General features: G+C 37.9%; 1 protein-coding gene across 4 annotated transcripts in view; it reads right to left on the bottom strand.

Annotated features, from left to right (window-relative positions):
• MED13L (mediator complex subunit 13L) overlaps window positions 1–16,707 on the bottom strand; it is a 389,999-nt gene that overhangs the window by 62,147 nt on the left and 311,145 nt on the right. For all 4 annotated transcript variants that reach the window (XM_050924289.1, XM_050924288.1, XM_050924287.1 and 1 more), the window contains 8 exons: window positions 15,567–15,729; window positions 14,566–14,670; window positions 10,725–11,453; window positions 9,092–9,314; window positions 7,347–7,452; window positions 6,746–6,870; window positions 5,127–5,226; window positions 2,186–2,406 (listed from right to left, as the gene is read on the bottom strand). In XM_050924289.1, coding sequence (XP_050780246.1) covers window positions 2,186–2,406; window positions 5,127–5,226; window positions 6,746–6,870; window positions 7,347–7,452; window positions 9,092–9,314; window positions 10,725–11,453; window positions 14,566–14,670; window positions 15,567–15,729 — 1,772 coding nt within the window. The remainder of the gene's footprint in view (window positions 1–2,185; window positions 2,407–5,126; window positions 5,227–6,745; window positions 6,871–7,346; window positions 7,453–9,091; window positions 9,315–10,724; window positions 11,454–14,565; window positions 14,671–15,566; window positions 15,730–16,707) is intronic.

A 16,707-nucleotide genomic window follows, 5' to 3' on the forward strand; every position in this document is an offset into this window, starting at 1 on the left:
AGTGTGCTTGGGTATTCTTATGTGAGAAGCCATTCTGTCACTTTACTGTTTGCTCCTCCCACAGCCCCCTATTAAGTTAGATCAATACAATCATACAAGAAATTCTACTAACCCATCATAGATATACAGTAACTTTTCTTTACTGACAAGGTCACTTACAATTTACATAATAGTATTAATAGATTAATACATAGAAATATTTGCAATGGACAAGAAGTGACTATCAGTGATGTGCAAGTAAATATAAATCCACTGTTAATAACATTTCAAGAAGACACAAACATTACCAGAGTGGTACATAATGATGAGGAAAGGGAAATCATATGAAGCGAATTGGATCACCTGGGCCCCCTGTTCAAACAAATGCGTTTTAATGTAGCCAAATACAAGGTCATGCATCAAGGAACAAAGAATACAGGCCAGACCTTCAGACAGGGGATTGTATCCTGGAAAGCAATGATTCTGAAATAAAATTTAAGAGTCATAGGGGACAAATAATTCAACATGAGCTCCCAGTGTGATGCTGTGCTAAACCAGACTAATAATCTTTGTATGTATAAAGAGAAGATTTTATCTCTGTATATAGCCTTGCAAGATTGATATTGGAACACTCCAGTTCTGGTGTCACATTTTAAAAAATATGCTGAAATACTGGAGACGGTACAGGAAAGAGCCATAAAAAATATTTGAGGGCTGGAGTGCTTTACAGTGGACTGAAGGAGCTCAATCTGTTCAGTTTATCGCAAAGAAGAATAAGAAGTGACTTGATCACTGTGCAGAAGTACCTTTATGGGGTGAAAAATACCAAGCTCTTAAATCTAGCAGAGAAAGGCATAACAAGAACCAGAGACTGGAAGTTAAAGCCAGACAAATTCATATGAGAACTAAGGCACGATTTTAACAGTGAGGGTGATTAACCACTGGAAATGGTGAATTTTCCATCTCTTGAGGTCTTCAAGTCAAGACTGGATGATGCCTTTTTGGATAGTATTCTTTAGTCAAACCCAAGTTACTGGGCTTCGTCAAGAGGTAATAGTGAAATTCTATGGCCTGTGTTATTCAGGAGTTCAGACTGGATGGTCCCTTCTGGCCTTAAATCCTATGTAACTATGAAAAAAATACAACATAGGAAGCAGCAAAACAAGTTCACTCCACAAACTAGCAGAACAGTGATTCTTAACCCTTACCAATAGGGACAACCTTTGCAGGCCTAGGAGTGGAATTAGCCAATTCCATCCTGGTTTTCTCTTTTGAGACTGCTAACCAAGTTTCAGTGCATAAACTCTGCAGTGATGGCTGCTGCAAAAAACCTTTGGCAAACAAACAGGTACCAATTAGTGGCAACCACAACAGAGTTTTCTGTAGTGTAGACAGATGTCCACTAAGGATTAGCCTGAAACAAAACTCATTTCACACAGACAACAAACAGCTATCACGGGTTCTTATTTTGAGAAGACTGCCTCAAAAACATTAAAGTCTATATGTAACTAATACAGCTATTTTTGTGCAATTTGTCTGCACACATTAAACAACTGCAACCTTGTCCAATAAAAAGGTATTGTTTTCACTGAAAGATTACCAATCCCTTTATATCAGAGGTCCCCAAAGTGTCCCACCCAGCCCATCCCCGCCCCCAGCTCTGCTCCAGTTCCACTCCCAGCCACATCCCTGGCTCCCGTTCTCATGCCTGGCCCTGTCCCCTGCCGCAGTGCGGCCCTGGTCCCAGCTCCACGCCAGCCCCTAGCCTCAGCTGTTGGCTATGGCTCTGCTCCCGGGCCGGGGCCGAGCCTGGGGGCAAAGCCGGGAGTGGAGCCACATCTGGCCATGGACCCAGCTGCCAGCGCCCACCACAGCCTGGCTGCAGCTCCGCTCCTGCCCCCGTCCCCAGCCTCAGCTCCGCTCCTGGCCCCAGACCCATCCCCAGCTGTGGCTCTAGTCTCAGCCCCCTCCCCCGCCCCTGCATCACCACTCCTGGCCCCAGCTCAGGTGGAGGGCGGGGACAGGAGTGGCGGGGGGGGGGGGGTAGAGAGTCAAAAGTTTTGGGACTTCTGCTTTATATGAATCTAGTTCAAACTTGTGCAAGCAATTTTCCAGCCAACTCTATGGCAGCCTATTTGTGTGTGTTTTATTTCAGAAAAAATCTTACACAGATGAAGTAACACTAATGGTATCTTTGGTGTATTACCTTGATTTCTTCAGGTTTAGGGCTCCCTAATCCATCTTCCACCTCCATTTTAAATTCTGTGAGCTGGGTGGGAACCATGTTGACCATAGGACTTTCCATCATCCCCAGTGCTGTCACAGTCTCTGAACTTATTCCATCTTTATAGTTCATCACTGGGGAAAAGGCAGGGTGTTGCTCCAAGGAAGGGGGTGTTGGGAACATCCTTTGCAGATCTGCCACAGCTAAGCATCACAAAATACCTACTGTTAACCATTCCAAAATAAATTCTGCATAACTCTTCAGTGAGACCCCATAAAGAAAAGGACTCCAACTCAGCACTGGCTTTTTTCATTTGTTAAAATCAAGCAAATAGACTGCAGATCTTCCCCTGCTTCCACACCAGTGTAAATCTAGACTAACTTCATTAATATAATTTATACAGAGTACAATATCCTATGGACATTTTTCAAGTTTATTGTTCAGTTGAAACACATACATTTGAGGATGTTCAATATTCAAATATGCTGTGATAATAATAAAGAAAGCTTTAAGAAAATAGATTAAAGAACACAGTTTGACCACAGTTACTGTTAATAACTAAGTGGGAGCCAGAATATTTTTCTTTCCTTTCTAGTGTTTCATGACACAAAATCCTAAAATCAAAACGGGCTAAACTTCTGACCAAGTGCGGAAAAGTTTTCCACTGACTAACATTATGTAAACCCATTTTGGTCCATGTTGTCTTAATGCAATGAAAACAGATCTGAGACTATTGCAAGTCTTGGAACATCCTGATTAGAAATTCTGCCTCAAGGCAACTAAAAAAAAAAACAAGCAAGTCCCAGAGGATGCTGCAATATGCATTTTGCATTTTGCATTTGCATTTGCACCACAGCCACCAAGGCAGGAAAAATCATATAGGATTTAATTATCTCTAAATAAATTAACACATTGTAATAATTCATCCTATATTTCCCATTAATTTTAAGTGAGAAAAAATACTGAAATGCTTAATAAAGTGAAATGTATAAACCCAAATGGAAATCACTGTAAACTACTGCACTTTTCCTCATTACTTTCTTTCCATTTCCTGCCATAATGGATTTATTTTTCATAAAAGTCAGAACATACTGCTTTTTAAATGTTAAGTAGCTCAGATATCCTTTTAACGTAATGTTGCAATCTGATGAATTCATTGTTAAAAATACTGAGATCATATAGTAATAAATTCCCATATCACCTTCCTCTACACAAACTCATATACTGAACCAGTGTTTCTGACAGACTAAATGCTTCATTTCATTTCCACGCCTTTTTCTGTCCAGTAAAGCACTACAAATCTCCAGACCTATTTGATAGGATATATTCTTTAAATTTGTACTCCATAGGTATTATACATTTTGTGCAGTGCAAAGATGACAGTTATGTTTGATTTAAAATTGCTATTAAGTAGTGAAATCTTTCCATGGGTTTGATTTGGATCAGCTGATCCCTCTGCTTTTCAAGCAATGGAAGAAGAGAGGAGTGCTTTAGCACCATTTGGTGAGCAGTGGTGCTAGAATGACATTTAGTCAGTAGGGCTTTGCTATGATGTATCAGGCATTTCAGTCTCTCACAGATGTTGTCATGCATCACTAGCTAGTGTCACAGGGAAACAGAGAGGATTAAGAGGGGAAAGCACAAGGGGTACAATGTATCCATTTAACCTGTTCCATACTGCTCTGTATTATGCCATTTTCTTATATCTTTTAGTTCCACTTTGCAAAATTTTGCAGTGCAGATACATTAAAAAAATCCCAAAATGTTTAATTAAAAAGAAAAACTACAGCAACTGGCTGTCAAGCATTACTCATTTTCATATGTGTCATGCTTGAGAAAGCTTTGCATATTTTAGAAAGCTATGGATCTACTAAAGCTGTCAAAATCCAATCTCTGAATACTTCATACTTCTACATTTGAGTAAATCAGCACTGCTTTTATGGGTCCATAAAACTCTCTGACTCATCCCTGTGACACTGTGGTTTTTCCTCTCAATTTGTTCTCATTACCAGCTGAAGTTAATGAGAAGGCATTAAAGAACGATTTGCAACGGAATTTGAGTTCTCTTAAGGTAGCCACACACTTAGATAGACAATTTTTTTCTCTTTTAAAACAAGTAATTTGTAGTTCACAATCTGGTTTGTTAGTATCACACGAAAATTATTCCATCCCACTCCATGCACACACACACAAAAGAATAATTCAAAAGGGATGCCATTTACATGAATGAAGCACGAAAACATTATTAGACCTCACAGCAGTGAAAACTACTATTTCCTGTAGTTGCTGGCACAATCCTTATGAAAAAGCTATTCTGATTTTAATGTCCATATTACATTTTCAGTATATCAAGTGCCAATAGTTAATTACTCCCATTGATTTCACATGTAATATCCAGCTCTGAATAAACAGTATAAAGGTATACTGACCTGAGCTGCAGAAGCAGCATTTCCCCTATTCTAAATGTCTATTGAAGACCAGTCTAAAGAACATCTCTGTGTAAGCCAGAAAACTTGTCTCTTTTGCCAACAAGCATTGGTCCACTAAAAGATATCACCTTATCTCTCTAATATTCTGGGACCAATATGGCTATCACAGCACTGCAAACATATAAATATACATCTGAATGATTTGATAATGGTGCAGCTACTAACTTAATGTCAATATTAATTGAGAAGATAGGGATGACTTCTAAAGGAAGATACATAACTTCCTTTAATCCAATTTTAGAAATACCTACACAAAGATTTTCTTATGGGGCAATTCATTGCCTTGGTTTAACATTAGCCTCTAGTACTTACAGAAGAACGGGAATGTATTGGGTCTTAATCTGAAACCAATATTACAAACTTCTTATAGAAATGGGGAGATGTTAGTTATGGGGATACTTCAGCTATGAACAAGGCTGCGGTCACTCTCTTACTTGGTGGATAAGGTACTGCTGTTCTTCCATCCTTCCCCAGAGGGCGTTCCTCAGCTCCTGCAGGAGGCATTTTTGAAGACCGCAGAGCTGGTGATACAGCCTAAACACAGGTATTTACATGATATATTGAAATCAGAATAAAAAACATTAAAATTAATTATTTTAAACATTCAGAAAATCATCTAGTCTTAATAAGGCAATAGTTAAGGGCTTTTCATTGTCTACTTATTTTTTTCTGCAATTTGACTTTATTTAATCCTTTCTTTCAACTTTAGTAGACAGATTCTAGGCGCCTTTAACATATACTAAAAATACAATCATACACTCAACTTGAAATTAACAACGCTTTTCTATTTGCATCCATATTTGGATTACTATAAGGGAAAATAAAAGCACTGGGAATGAAGTCCTCTTATTATCTTGTGCTGTCTCTGTTGCAGCAGAGCACAGAATACTGTGCATTCGACAGTGACACACATAGGACACTGCTCAACATATAGCAATATTAAAGCAGGTAAAATGTCACATCAACATCACCCAACAGTGTAACTTTAAGGAAGATGGCATAAATATTGGATTATGTTTGAGAGCACAGCCTTCTATAATTGATTTGCTTAGCAGCTACTGTAGCGAAAGTGTAGTGGGTGTGAGCCCATGTAATTCTGTAACACAAATGAGTGCAACTCAGCACTCATTAAAGTTAACTTCACTTAGCAACCTCCAGCAGAAACGTGGCAGACAGCAACTAAAATAAATGTAAAGGACCCATTCTCTAGCTTTTCATATCCAACTAGGCCTGAAACAAAGCTTTAAATATTTGAGGAAGCTGATCCTTTAACTTCAAAAGTTTGCATGGCTTTTGAAGACTGTTTCTATTTTATCTCTGCACAGCACACACCTGCATCTCTGTAAGCAATGCTTCTGAAAATTCCAGTGTGACATGCCAGAAAAGGCATGCCAACAGCCAGGAAAGAGAGCAATCATTTTTATCTGCATTCTCAACTATGTCCTTTATTGGTGAAGTAAAGGGGTGAAATGAGAAAAGGAGGTGGTAAATAATTTGTGCTATTTGAAAAGACCTTCAGAAAGGGGGCATGGGCCTTTTAAACTACCTCATCTACCTCCAGTCACTTCAGGATCAGCTTCTGTGTCATCATAACTGGATTTGATTAAGCTTTAAAGCAGTAATTGGTTTTTATTCTAAGCTTTGTCTTTTTTGGAACCTTGACTTTCCCAGTAATTGGTATAGTGCTGCCTTTTCTTTTATCTACTATAACAATATAATGTACATGGTGAACTTATTCTTCTTATAACCACTTCACTTCTGCACAAAGAATGGAAAAAACTCTTGTTTTGGGGAACTATTGAAACATATTGTGATTGATTATATTTTCTCCTTTGGGTAGCTTCTCAAACAGGACAGAGGACTAGATTCTCAATCCTTAAACAGCTTCTCCAGTTGCTCTCAACTCTACCTGGTCATAAATGTAGATCTGTCTACCTGACATCTCGCTCAAACCCATGCAATGATTGCTCCCTCCCTGGCTTCCAACAGCATCATTCCTTGGTTGCTGGAGTCCTGTCTAGAAGCTACTCAGTGTAACTCTGCACAGACTTACGCCAAGCTCATCTTCATCAGAATTATCAAAGATATTATCTAAATCATGAAGTGATGGAGCCAGATCTGTCACCCGTGTGAGGCTGCTAGAGCCAACTCGGCCTGCAGCACAATCCTGCCGGGTATCTGTGGAAAACAATGGAAATAAAGGCTTAAGAAATAGCAGAGAGCATGTAAAAGACATAAAACCACTGTCTTTGTCATCACTCATAATTTCAAAAACAGGCAAGAATCACTACAGACCAGATCTCATGTTTTGAAATGTACCTCAGAAATAGCATTCTAGTGTTTCAACTAAAATTTCAGGTTAAATGCTGAAGGTCAACCATCAAATAATAAAATTAGATACTAATCAACTTTACTAAATTTCAAAATGTTTGGTGATGTTATAAAATGAACAGAAAAAAACCCAAACTAAATATGAAATTATATTAACTCTTTTGCTGGTTTTTATTCTTTTGTTTGTCTCATACTAGATTGCCAGGTATATTTTTCATGTTACATGAAAGCTTTCAGAATATAATTCTTATCTGAGATTTAATCTGTTAGGTAAAAAAGAAGCTTTTCTTTTTAACAAAGTGATCACACAAGCTTGTACTTACCAGCTTTAGGAGCAGAACTGAAAATAGACATGGCATCTTTCCCATCAGGCACCGGTGTGGAATGACCTGTTGTGGGGATCTCCTTGGTACCTATTCCATCTTCTGACTACACATAAAGAATTTCATTACATAGAAAAATGTATCATTTAAATGCAAAAAGAGTGGGAAACACAGGCAAAAGTAAAAATTAGAAAGCATGGATGAAACGTGAGACTTCCAGTCCACTGCTGCTTTCTATTTTTATTATTATCCAAGAAACAGCAAACTCTAACAAAATGTTTTAAAGCAAGATCAGTACTGCCCTTATTCACACCTAACACAAGCTAGTTAGACTGCTCAGCTGCTAATTACCATTTAATTTACTTTCATACATTAATTCAGACCCCTATCGCTCACAATGGACTTCAAAAAATGTCAACATGATATTATTAGATTTTACTTTTTGCAAAACTTATTTTGTTCAGTTTGGCAGAGAGAAGTTCTCTGAAATTTAAAGCTGTGCTCCGGAAGCACCTTATCAGATAAAAGTTTCTCACAGACATCCTGTACAAACACTTCAGAGATCTTTGTCCATATCTGGGCTTATTAACAAACAAGATATAGCTCATCCTCTGGAAACTTCCATACAATTCCTGACTTTGATTACGAGGTAAAAGGAGCTTGTTGGTCTTATCCTAGTGCCAATGGCCAAATCACAAACCCACTGCGCAGTTTGGCATGGGCAGTCCGAGAATTGGAACAATAGGCATGCTGGAAGCCATGACTGAAGGGCATGAGAGGTAAAAGAGAAATCTTGCCCCATAATTATCTTTTATGTTCCCAACCTTACTTAGTGCTATCAGGACTTCACCTTGATGAGCACAAAGAAATCTTTAAAGGGATAAAAAGAGAACACGGACATTCATAATTTATCTTGCATATCAAGAACAACATGAAATGATATTCCATCATTTACAAAGGCTCCAATCTACATATATCAGTTTATTTGAGTAGTTAAAATAGATAAGCAGACTGCTTAATTTGTTGAGAACATATGCCTCCCAAATTTGAGCTGCAGTGGAGGAATTACCTAGAGAAACAAATAACTGAAGTGAACTGCCAGACAATGAGATAGCACTACAGGGAGTGAGAGGCACTGGGAAGGAGAAATATCCTAAAGGTGTAGAAGCAGATGGCCCAGATTGGTGATCAAATGGATCTCTCTTATGTGGAGGGAAGGGTGTGAGGAGATGTCAAAACCAACAAAGCATTGATGTTACTAAGCCATGCAGTAGAAGACTGAATGAGTCATACTCAAGGCAAAAAAGATGAATTCAGGCTAGACAGATGTGCTCTGTTGTGAGCCGAATGTGTCAATTGTTGCAGATAAGAACCTAAAAAAATTGCAGCCAATTCCTTCTTCTCTATAAATTGGAACTATAGAAATATAACATAATGAAAGATTTTATTCCTTAGTTTGACTCTGAGTTCTGCTGATGGCCAAAACAAAGGTATGCAAGTATGAAACACATCTTCGTAGTTTAAATGGGATCGAAGGGATTAAGCCAGTAACTCGGACATGTCACACTGATACAACATATTTCTCTGCGAATAGGTAAGTATGAACTGAATTTGTGCTCAAATATATATCCTGTTAGTGCACTCTTTGGGGAAGGCATTGTGTCTTCCTATGTTTGCCAGCACTAAAGGATGCTATTATAATATAATAAATGCAATAACAACATGTCCCTGGTCTGATATGGTACCTTATTCTTTTTCAGAGGATCTTTCTCAGTCCCCAGTTTGCATTTTTTATTGCCAGTGAAACTGTATTTTATGTCACCATCTTCAAAAGTATAAGGATCACTAACATCTCCCAGGCCTTCTCCAGGCTGCTGTATTAGAGGCAAGGGGTCAAGATAGTTCAGTGTCTGCACTGGTCTGTCGTCTTCTAAAATTTTAAACCGCTTGTTGGGTTGTGCTAAGAGTCTGTGGAAGGGGAAAAAAAGCCATTATGAAAAACAAATATTCCATACAAGGCAAAAATAACAGCACTGCAGATTCATAGATTTTTCTCACACAAGTACAGTCAGTACTACTCTCTCTGTCTGACTGAAATACATTTTTTTTGTCCATTGGAGCATGCATTTTCTTCCACTGATTTTAAACAGCTGCTCACTGTATTGTCAACTTCAATGTTGGGCCAATGAGAGAATGAATCTTGTAGGTAGAAAACAGATAAATCAAAATTCCCTGAAGCACATGTAACATTTCAGTCTGTCATATCATTTGCAGTAATGACTACTAGAGTTAAGTTTGAAGTAACTTAAAAACTCCTCTCTAATTATATTTTATATTAACACTTGAATTATCCTTCTGGGCTACCATTTACATAGTCTAAGCCAAAATGGGTTGTTTTCTTTGTTTTATTTTAAGTTTGTGCAAATTCCATTTAGACTTAGGTTAGGTGAGTGGGGGAAAAGATACTTTTCCCATTTAAAAAAAAATTAACTTTTGTTGAAGACAAAGCTACATATGCATCACATATTTTTCACTGAGAAAGTCATTTGTTAAATTTATTTTTTTTAAAGTAAATTCTAAGTGATTACATATTTTCTCTTATGCATATATGGGAAAAAATCTGTTAGTGTTTTAGGTCTTGATGCTATTCACATTAAAATCAATAGTAATGCTCCCATTGACTTCAGTGATGCAAGATCAAGTACTTCGCGACAATACTGATTTCATTACTAAAGTGTGGTACAGTGACTAGATTTCATGAATACAGTATATGGAGTAGTACGGTTTTATAACAGGGCTAGACAAACCACAATTTCCCCAGTGCTATAAACAGGGGTTTTCTTTCTTTTTCTTTTTAAACCCCAACAATAATGCAACTTTAAGGTTGCAATCTTAAACAGCAACAATAACCCCCCCCACACACACTAAATACAAGAGGTAAGAGGTAATCTTAATTCTGCCACAGTTGCATTAATGTAGGTTTTAAAATCTATAATGTCTCTTACACAGCCCAACACAAAAAACACAAATGACAAAGACAAAGCATACTAAATTTCCACATTTCTATCTATATTTTTAATGCTAGTGCCAACTGAAGGAGTCACTGATGCTACATACTGATTTCTTTTATTTGTCGTGCAGGTTTAATGAGCGTGACAAATAAGTGAGGAATTTTCATTTAAAATGTCTATTTACAGGTATTTTCTTACCATATAACATTTTTGCCACATCGTTAGTCTCTCGACTAAATTTCTGCTGTCGTTCCAGAATCCCAAAAGCTTTCATACCTAATGGAACTGCATGGCTGTAACTGAGTGTAGAATTTGGCCTTCTGATTGTAATTTGATAAAGACAATAGTCACTCAATATTGTATTTACCTTTTCAGTGCAGTGCTGTCTGAGTTTACCTCCATCTTGGCATCATATCTCTCACACCGGAGCTCTGGCGGCTTGAACTCTGGATCATCACTTGCTGGGAGAACATAGCTCTGCCACTTATCTGATGACTCATTGTTTTGAATGATCCCACAATATAAAGCTGTCTCACTGACCTCTGTCATCAGAGGCAGCCTCTGTCCCACAAGAACTGTCCTATCATCTAGACTGGGCAATGGCTGGAGCTCTAGCCCATTACCATAGAGTGCTGGGTTCACAGCAACGGATGGTGGGTCCAAATTTTCTGCTTCCTGACCTCTTGGCTGGGGGCTAAGTGTGGGAGGCAGAGGGGAGGTGGGGGAATGGGGTGAATCCATGGGATTCAGATTAATTTGTTTGCTTGGGTTTCTAGAAGGTATGGATAGCTGCTTCTCATATTTCCTGGAGTTAGTGACTTCCAAAGAGGGCTCCATCCCTACCAACCCCAGCTTCTGCCCTGATGAGTCCTGTTCCATGCATAGCTCTTCAGTGACAGAGGGCCGATGGTGAAATGGCATCATAGGCCTTTTTTGCAGTTTCTCTCCTTTTTCCTGTCTTTCTGTTGTTTTGTGCTTAGAAGAGGCAGATGGTGGCAAGGAAGAAGAGGATGATGATCCAACACTGAACCCTGGTTGTGATATTGTTGGGGGACGGCTGGGGCCAATAGCACAGCGCTGTTTGAAAAGCTTGTGCCTGAAACAGGAGTTAGAAACAAGTTACCATGTGGATTGTGAGGATACATGATCTGATGCAGAACAAAAGCACAGAGCCAAAAATCTTAATTCTATTCCTGCCTTGCTGCAAACTGTAAAGTGATCTTGGAAGGGTTACTTAGCTTCTCTCTGCTTCAGTTCCCCTGTCTGCAAAATGGGGATAATGACACCTATCTCACACATGCAATATTCTAGGAGAAAGAATTAATGTTTGTTTAAAATTCTTAGATGGAAGATAATGTAGAAATACCAAGTATTATTGTTTTCACCACTGAAGAGCTGTTTTTCTTCATAACAATACTGAAGCAACACTACTCTTCCTGTATATCTTGAGCATGTGTTGGGAACGATACCATACTGTGTGCTTTAGCTGTGCTCACAGATGCAATGCACAGCAGGTTGCTTTCATGCCATTTTTCCTCCAGACCGGGAGAGTGAGGCGGCACACAACTAGTGCCAAATAAGAGGTGGTTGTGCCATATTAATCAATTGCTGAATATTTTACACAGTCCAAATCCCCACCCCCAACTATGAATTTTCGTATTGATAGTGACTTTAAATTCTAAGACATCTTGTGCTACAGCAATCCAATCTCTTTTAAAATTGGAAGCACAGGAAAGAAATTCAATATCCTAGATGTTGCAGCCATTAAATGGTGTTTTCATTATCTCGGAGACAGTCTGTGAAGACCTTGTGATAGCTTCCTTTGCATTACATGATAACCTTTCTGATAATATAGTTACACGGTTGGTAGGTAGTACAGTGGGTTAATGCATCAGCTTTTCATTGCTGGATACTTTGGTTAAAGCAGATTCAAATCAAATTTAAAATAAGGGTGGGGAGGTTGATGATTTCTGGCTGGCTATAGTACATATTTCATCACAAAATTATTATAAACATTTGGTACAATTGACTATCTCACCTTAGAAGAAGTTAAGGGCTGGGGCATTATGAACATTGAAAATTAAGATGGAAATGCACTGAATTAGTTGTGCATGCAAACTTGCAGAGTACTTGCCCACACTGCACATGGATCTAGTCTGTACTATGAGCTGACAGCTTTCATGGGAACTAAAGTTCAGGAAATTCATCCAAAAATGTAAATATCTCTATAGATAGTATATTTAATTAAAAGATTAAACAACTACAAAAGACTACAAACAAACTGCAAAAAAAAAATCCTGAGATAAGAGGGCACAATTATTCTCCATTAGTGGAAGAATGCTAGTAGGTAATGAAGTACAAATCACATTCCACAGAGATTATACAATTGTCATTTGCATACTAGCAAACCTGGAGTAGCTACATTTCAAAATGTTTGTTATCACAGAGACAAAACAAACCAACTATAACTAATTCAAACAGGCAACCATACTGACAGGTCAACTTTACTCAAGTCTACATTTACAAAAGGGATGGTCTTACATTTTTGCTCATCGCAATGGAGTCTTTCTACCTAGCTCTTTCCTTTTTGTTTCTAAAGGTTTACCACCATGATCCTCTCCCATTCCCAAGATTACAGACTGTGAAGCTAACTTTTAATCAGTAATGAACCTATCTTGGTTATGTGCCTATGTTCCTACTGAAACACACAACTCCTCATACTCAATATGCTACTACCATTTACCAGCCAGATAATTTTATTTCTATATCTAGTCTCCACACTTTCTCTCCAAACGATACAAATTTTGTGCAAAAAATTTTCTGCCACAAGGCTTCTAGGTGCTCTGAATTCCTGGGCTAATCACTTCAGTAGTTTCATAAGCAGCACTAGTAAATTAAAACAGATTATTTTGCTTATGATAACCTTATCACTCAAAAATGTGGTGGACTATGGAATTCCACCTCAAAGGCAAAGAGACAGCATTGCACAGTTCACTTTCCATGATGATGGCAATAACTCCACTAAATGTTACAAGCAGTAACTTGGAAGAAAAAAAATCTGAAGTTAGGTGTCTAAATTCATATATGCTCTTTCCTCTCTCCTCCTCATTTTTTGATGCTGTAAAATAGAGGAGTCAATGATGTTCCATCTGAAAGTTACAGGATTGCCAGTGTTAGCTCCTGCTCTCTTTAATTTAACACAGAATAGTTTTAAAAAATTGTGGGCATATGTAGGAGCCATCTCGTATCCATTTTTTGAATAAAGACTTTATGCAGACTGTATGGAACTTTGCAAACAGTTATAATACTACAAGTCCCCTTGGAAGCACTGCTCTATAGTCATATTCTGAAATGCATGGAACTTTTTAAACTTTAGACATGTTGATTTTTACTTGATTCAAACTTCCAAACAAAATCCTGAAATATATTTTGCTCCATAAGTTTTCTTCCATCACAAGTTTACTTTAATTAAACTATACAATTTATAAAGGCAGCAGAGAGTTCTGTGGCACCTCATAGACTAACAGACGTTTGGGTGCATCTGACGAAGTGGGTATTCACCCACGAAAGCTCATGCTCCAAAACGTCTGTTAGTCTATAAGGTGCCACAGGACTCTCTGCTGCTTTTACAGATCCAGACTAACATGGCTACCCCTCTGATACTATACTATTTATGTCAAGTTTTAAAACAGATTTGCTAAGTACTGTTTTTATAATTACTTCTAATATTATCTCATCTGTTTTTAATTCTGCAAAACAGCTAGACAGTAGAAGAAAAGACACTAAATACTGTAAATCTGAGCAATCATTTAATAATGTCTTAGATTTTTAATATTTAAATATAATAGTTTACACAGGAAAAAAGATCCAGAAAATAAGATAAACCCTGATTTTAAAAACATCAACTGAATCTATTAAACAGATACACCTGAGTTAGAATAAAACAGCTCAGGTACCGTACAGTGGTGACAAGAGTAAATTAAATTCCTGTCACCTCCCTGCATATCATTAGAAGATAGCAGGCCAGATCCTCAGCTGGTGCAAATTGATGGAACTAGACTGATTTCCACCAGCTGATGATCTTCCCTTTTATTTTCTGTAAGCACGCCTGCTTGTTGTGTAGTGATTCTGAACACAATTTTATATTGTGCATCAACTTCGCAAGCCTCATTCAACCGGACACAATAATTCTTCTCTTTGCTACATACCTGGAACAAGAACAACTGACTCTTTGGACCGGATCCACAAAATCCCAAGAAACAGTGTTGCTTGGGACTTCTTCCTCCAGATTTGAAGTAGCAATCTGACTCCTCCTAACGGGAATAAAAATAAATATTATGGAAATTATCACCTCATACACAATGCCATTTTATTAATAAACTGTAGATCTTGTTGACATTTGTGTATTCCTCAAACAAATCTACGCCATGCCCAATCCCTTCATCTATGCCTCAGAATTTTACCTCAGCCAAATATGAAAATTTACTTCTAGATCCACAAAGGGGAATCATGTAGCCTATATCAGGAGTTTGAGCAAAAAAGTCACATGGCAGGCAATACATGTAACAATTAAAATTGCATTCGGAAATGTTGTTGAATGGGCTAGTGAGGAAACTACATGGAAATAACAGAGGTAAAACTTGCTGGAACATCTATACGTCATCCCATTGTGAGATATTTTAAACCTCCAGAAATGAAAAGCTACTGCACTAATAGCTATGCTCCACCATGCACGTTGCAGTTTGAGTTACATCCTGCCAAATACAAATATATCCTTCCAAATGTTTACATCTATAAATGAATATAAGGTTAAAAATATAAACTTTAGCGGGCTATTTGTCCTTAGGCCATCTACCCTCCAGACCTAGTAATTTTGTATTTCTAATGTGAACTAATATTTTTGTCATCAATGAGTTAGCACGTGAGTAACCACAAGCAGAATTTGGCTACATGTGTAAAGCTCAGACAGCCAGAGGTGAAATGAGCTAAACGAGTGAATACAAAGCATTATTGTCACTATTACTTGTTCTCAAGATAAAATAATTGGAAATTATCTTAGATAACGTTACCTTGCATTATTCACCTTGAATAGGGAGGTGAAGGAAATAGATGCTACCTCATTGTTTGTATTAAGGCAAAACTAGCAAGTTTTTAAGTGTGACAGCTGTACTATTATCAATAAAGAACATGAGCAGAATTATTCCCTTACTTGGATTGTGACCTGTTGAGAATGCATTCCTTCCAGACTCTGTGGACCATATGATTGTGGAATTTTGGAGGAATCTTCCCTGATTTCTTTGGACTGTGCAGAGTGACTGCCCCCTCCTGTGAAGCTGAATGGCTGACAGAGCTCTGAGTACCTCCACTTTCACCTGCAAAAAAATAAAAAATAACAAAATATAACCAAAAAAAATCAAACAGTATTGTAGACAAGAGTAACAGCAGCTATAACATTAGATTTTCCTGGAAGGGCTTTTCAACTTATAGGCTGATGAGTTTACAAATGCTTGTGTTCATTAATAAAAGCTTAGAGCAGTTTTAAGAGTGTCACCAGCTATGAAAAGATCAGTAAACTACAGCCACAAGCAAAATTTGTGTCAGCACACCAGAGACAGCACTAGGGAGTGGAATTGTGTGATGTAGTTTTTCACTGTTGCTGGCTATTAAGTTTAACTTACAGTCGTGGTCTTGTTAAAACAACAACTCATCACAAGATACATGGTTCTATAAGAAAGGGCCTCTACAGCATTAAACCACAGATTGTTTACTTGCACCAGGTGTTCTACACACGCACTGATACAAAGAGAAGAAGCAGGTTTTAACACAAGAGGTGAAGAAGGCATTACTGAGTGATAATACTTGCTCACATTTGGGGATGGAATTTTCACTCTCATTTTCTTTCTGTGTTTGATTTGCATCATTAGTGTAGATTTTGGTAGAAAATCTTAACTTTTAATTGAACTTCCTTAGTATTCACCACCACAACTGAACATACACTAATAATAGGCTATTAGGTGATACTCAAGACCCATTCTGACAATACTGCTTGGCTGGTGGAAAAAAAGTGAAAGTGGTATTACAACCTTAATCACCACCACCTAAGGATTACGATTTTTATTTTGCACTTAATTTCTTTTCACCAGTGGAGTAAAACCCTGTTACTCACAGTATGAGCAAATGTTTCTGTTGCTCACTGAGAGAGCTGTTTGGAAAGTCTGAGACCCTAATATACTCAGCTTTAAAACACAGACTGGAACAGCAGAGGGAGCTGTAAGTTCATTTAGCCTGCTGGATGCCTAACACTACACTCTATGCTCAGGCCAGCAAAGAAGGAAATGATAGCAAGCTTT

The sequence above is a fragment of the Gopherus flavomarginatus genome, chromosome 15 (genome assembly GCF_025201925.1).
Source record: "Gopherus flavomarginatus isolate rGopFla2 chromosome 15, rGopFla2.mat.asm, whole genome shotgun sequence".
NCBI lineage: Eukaryota > Metazoa > Chordata > Testudines > Testudinidae > Gopherus > Gopherus flavomarginatus.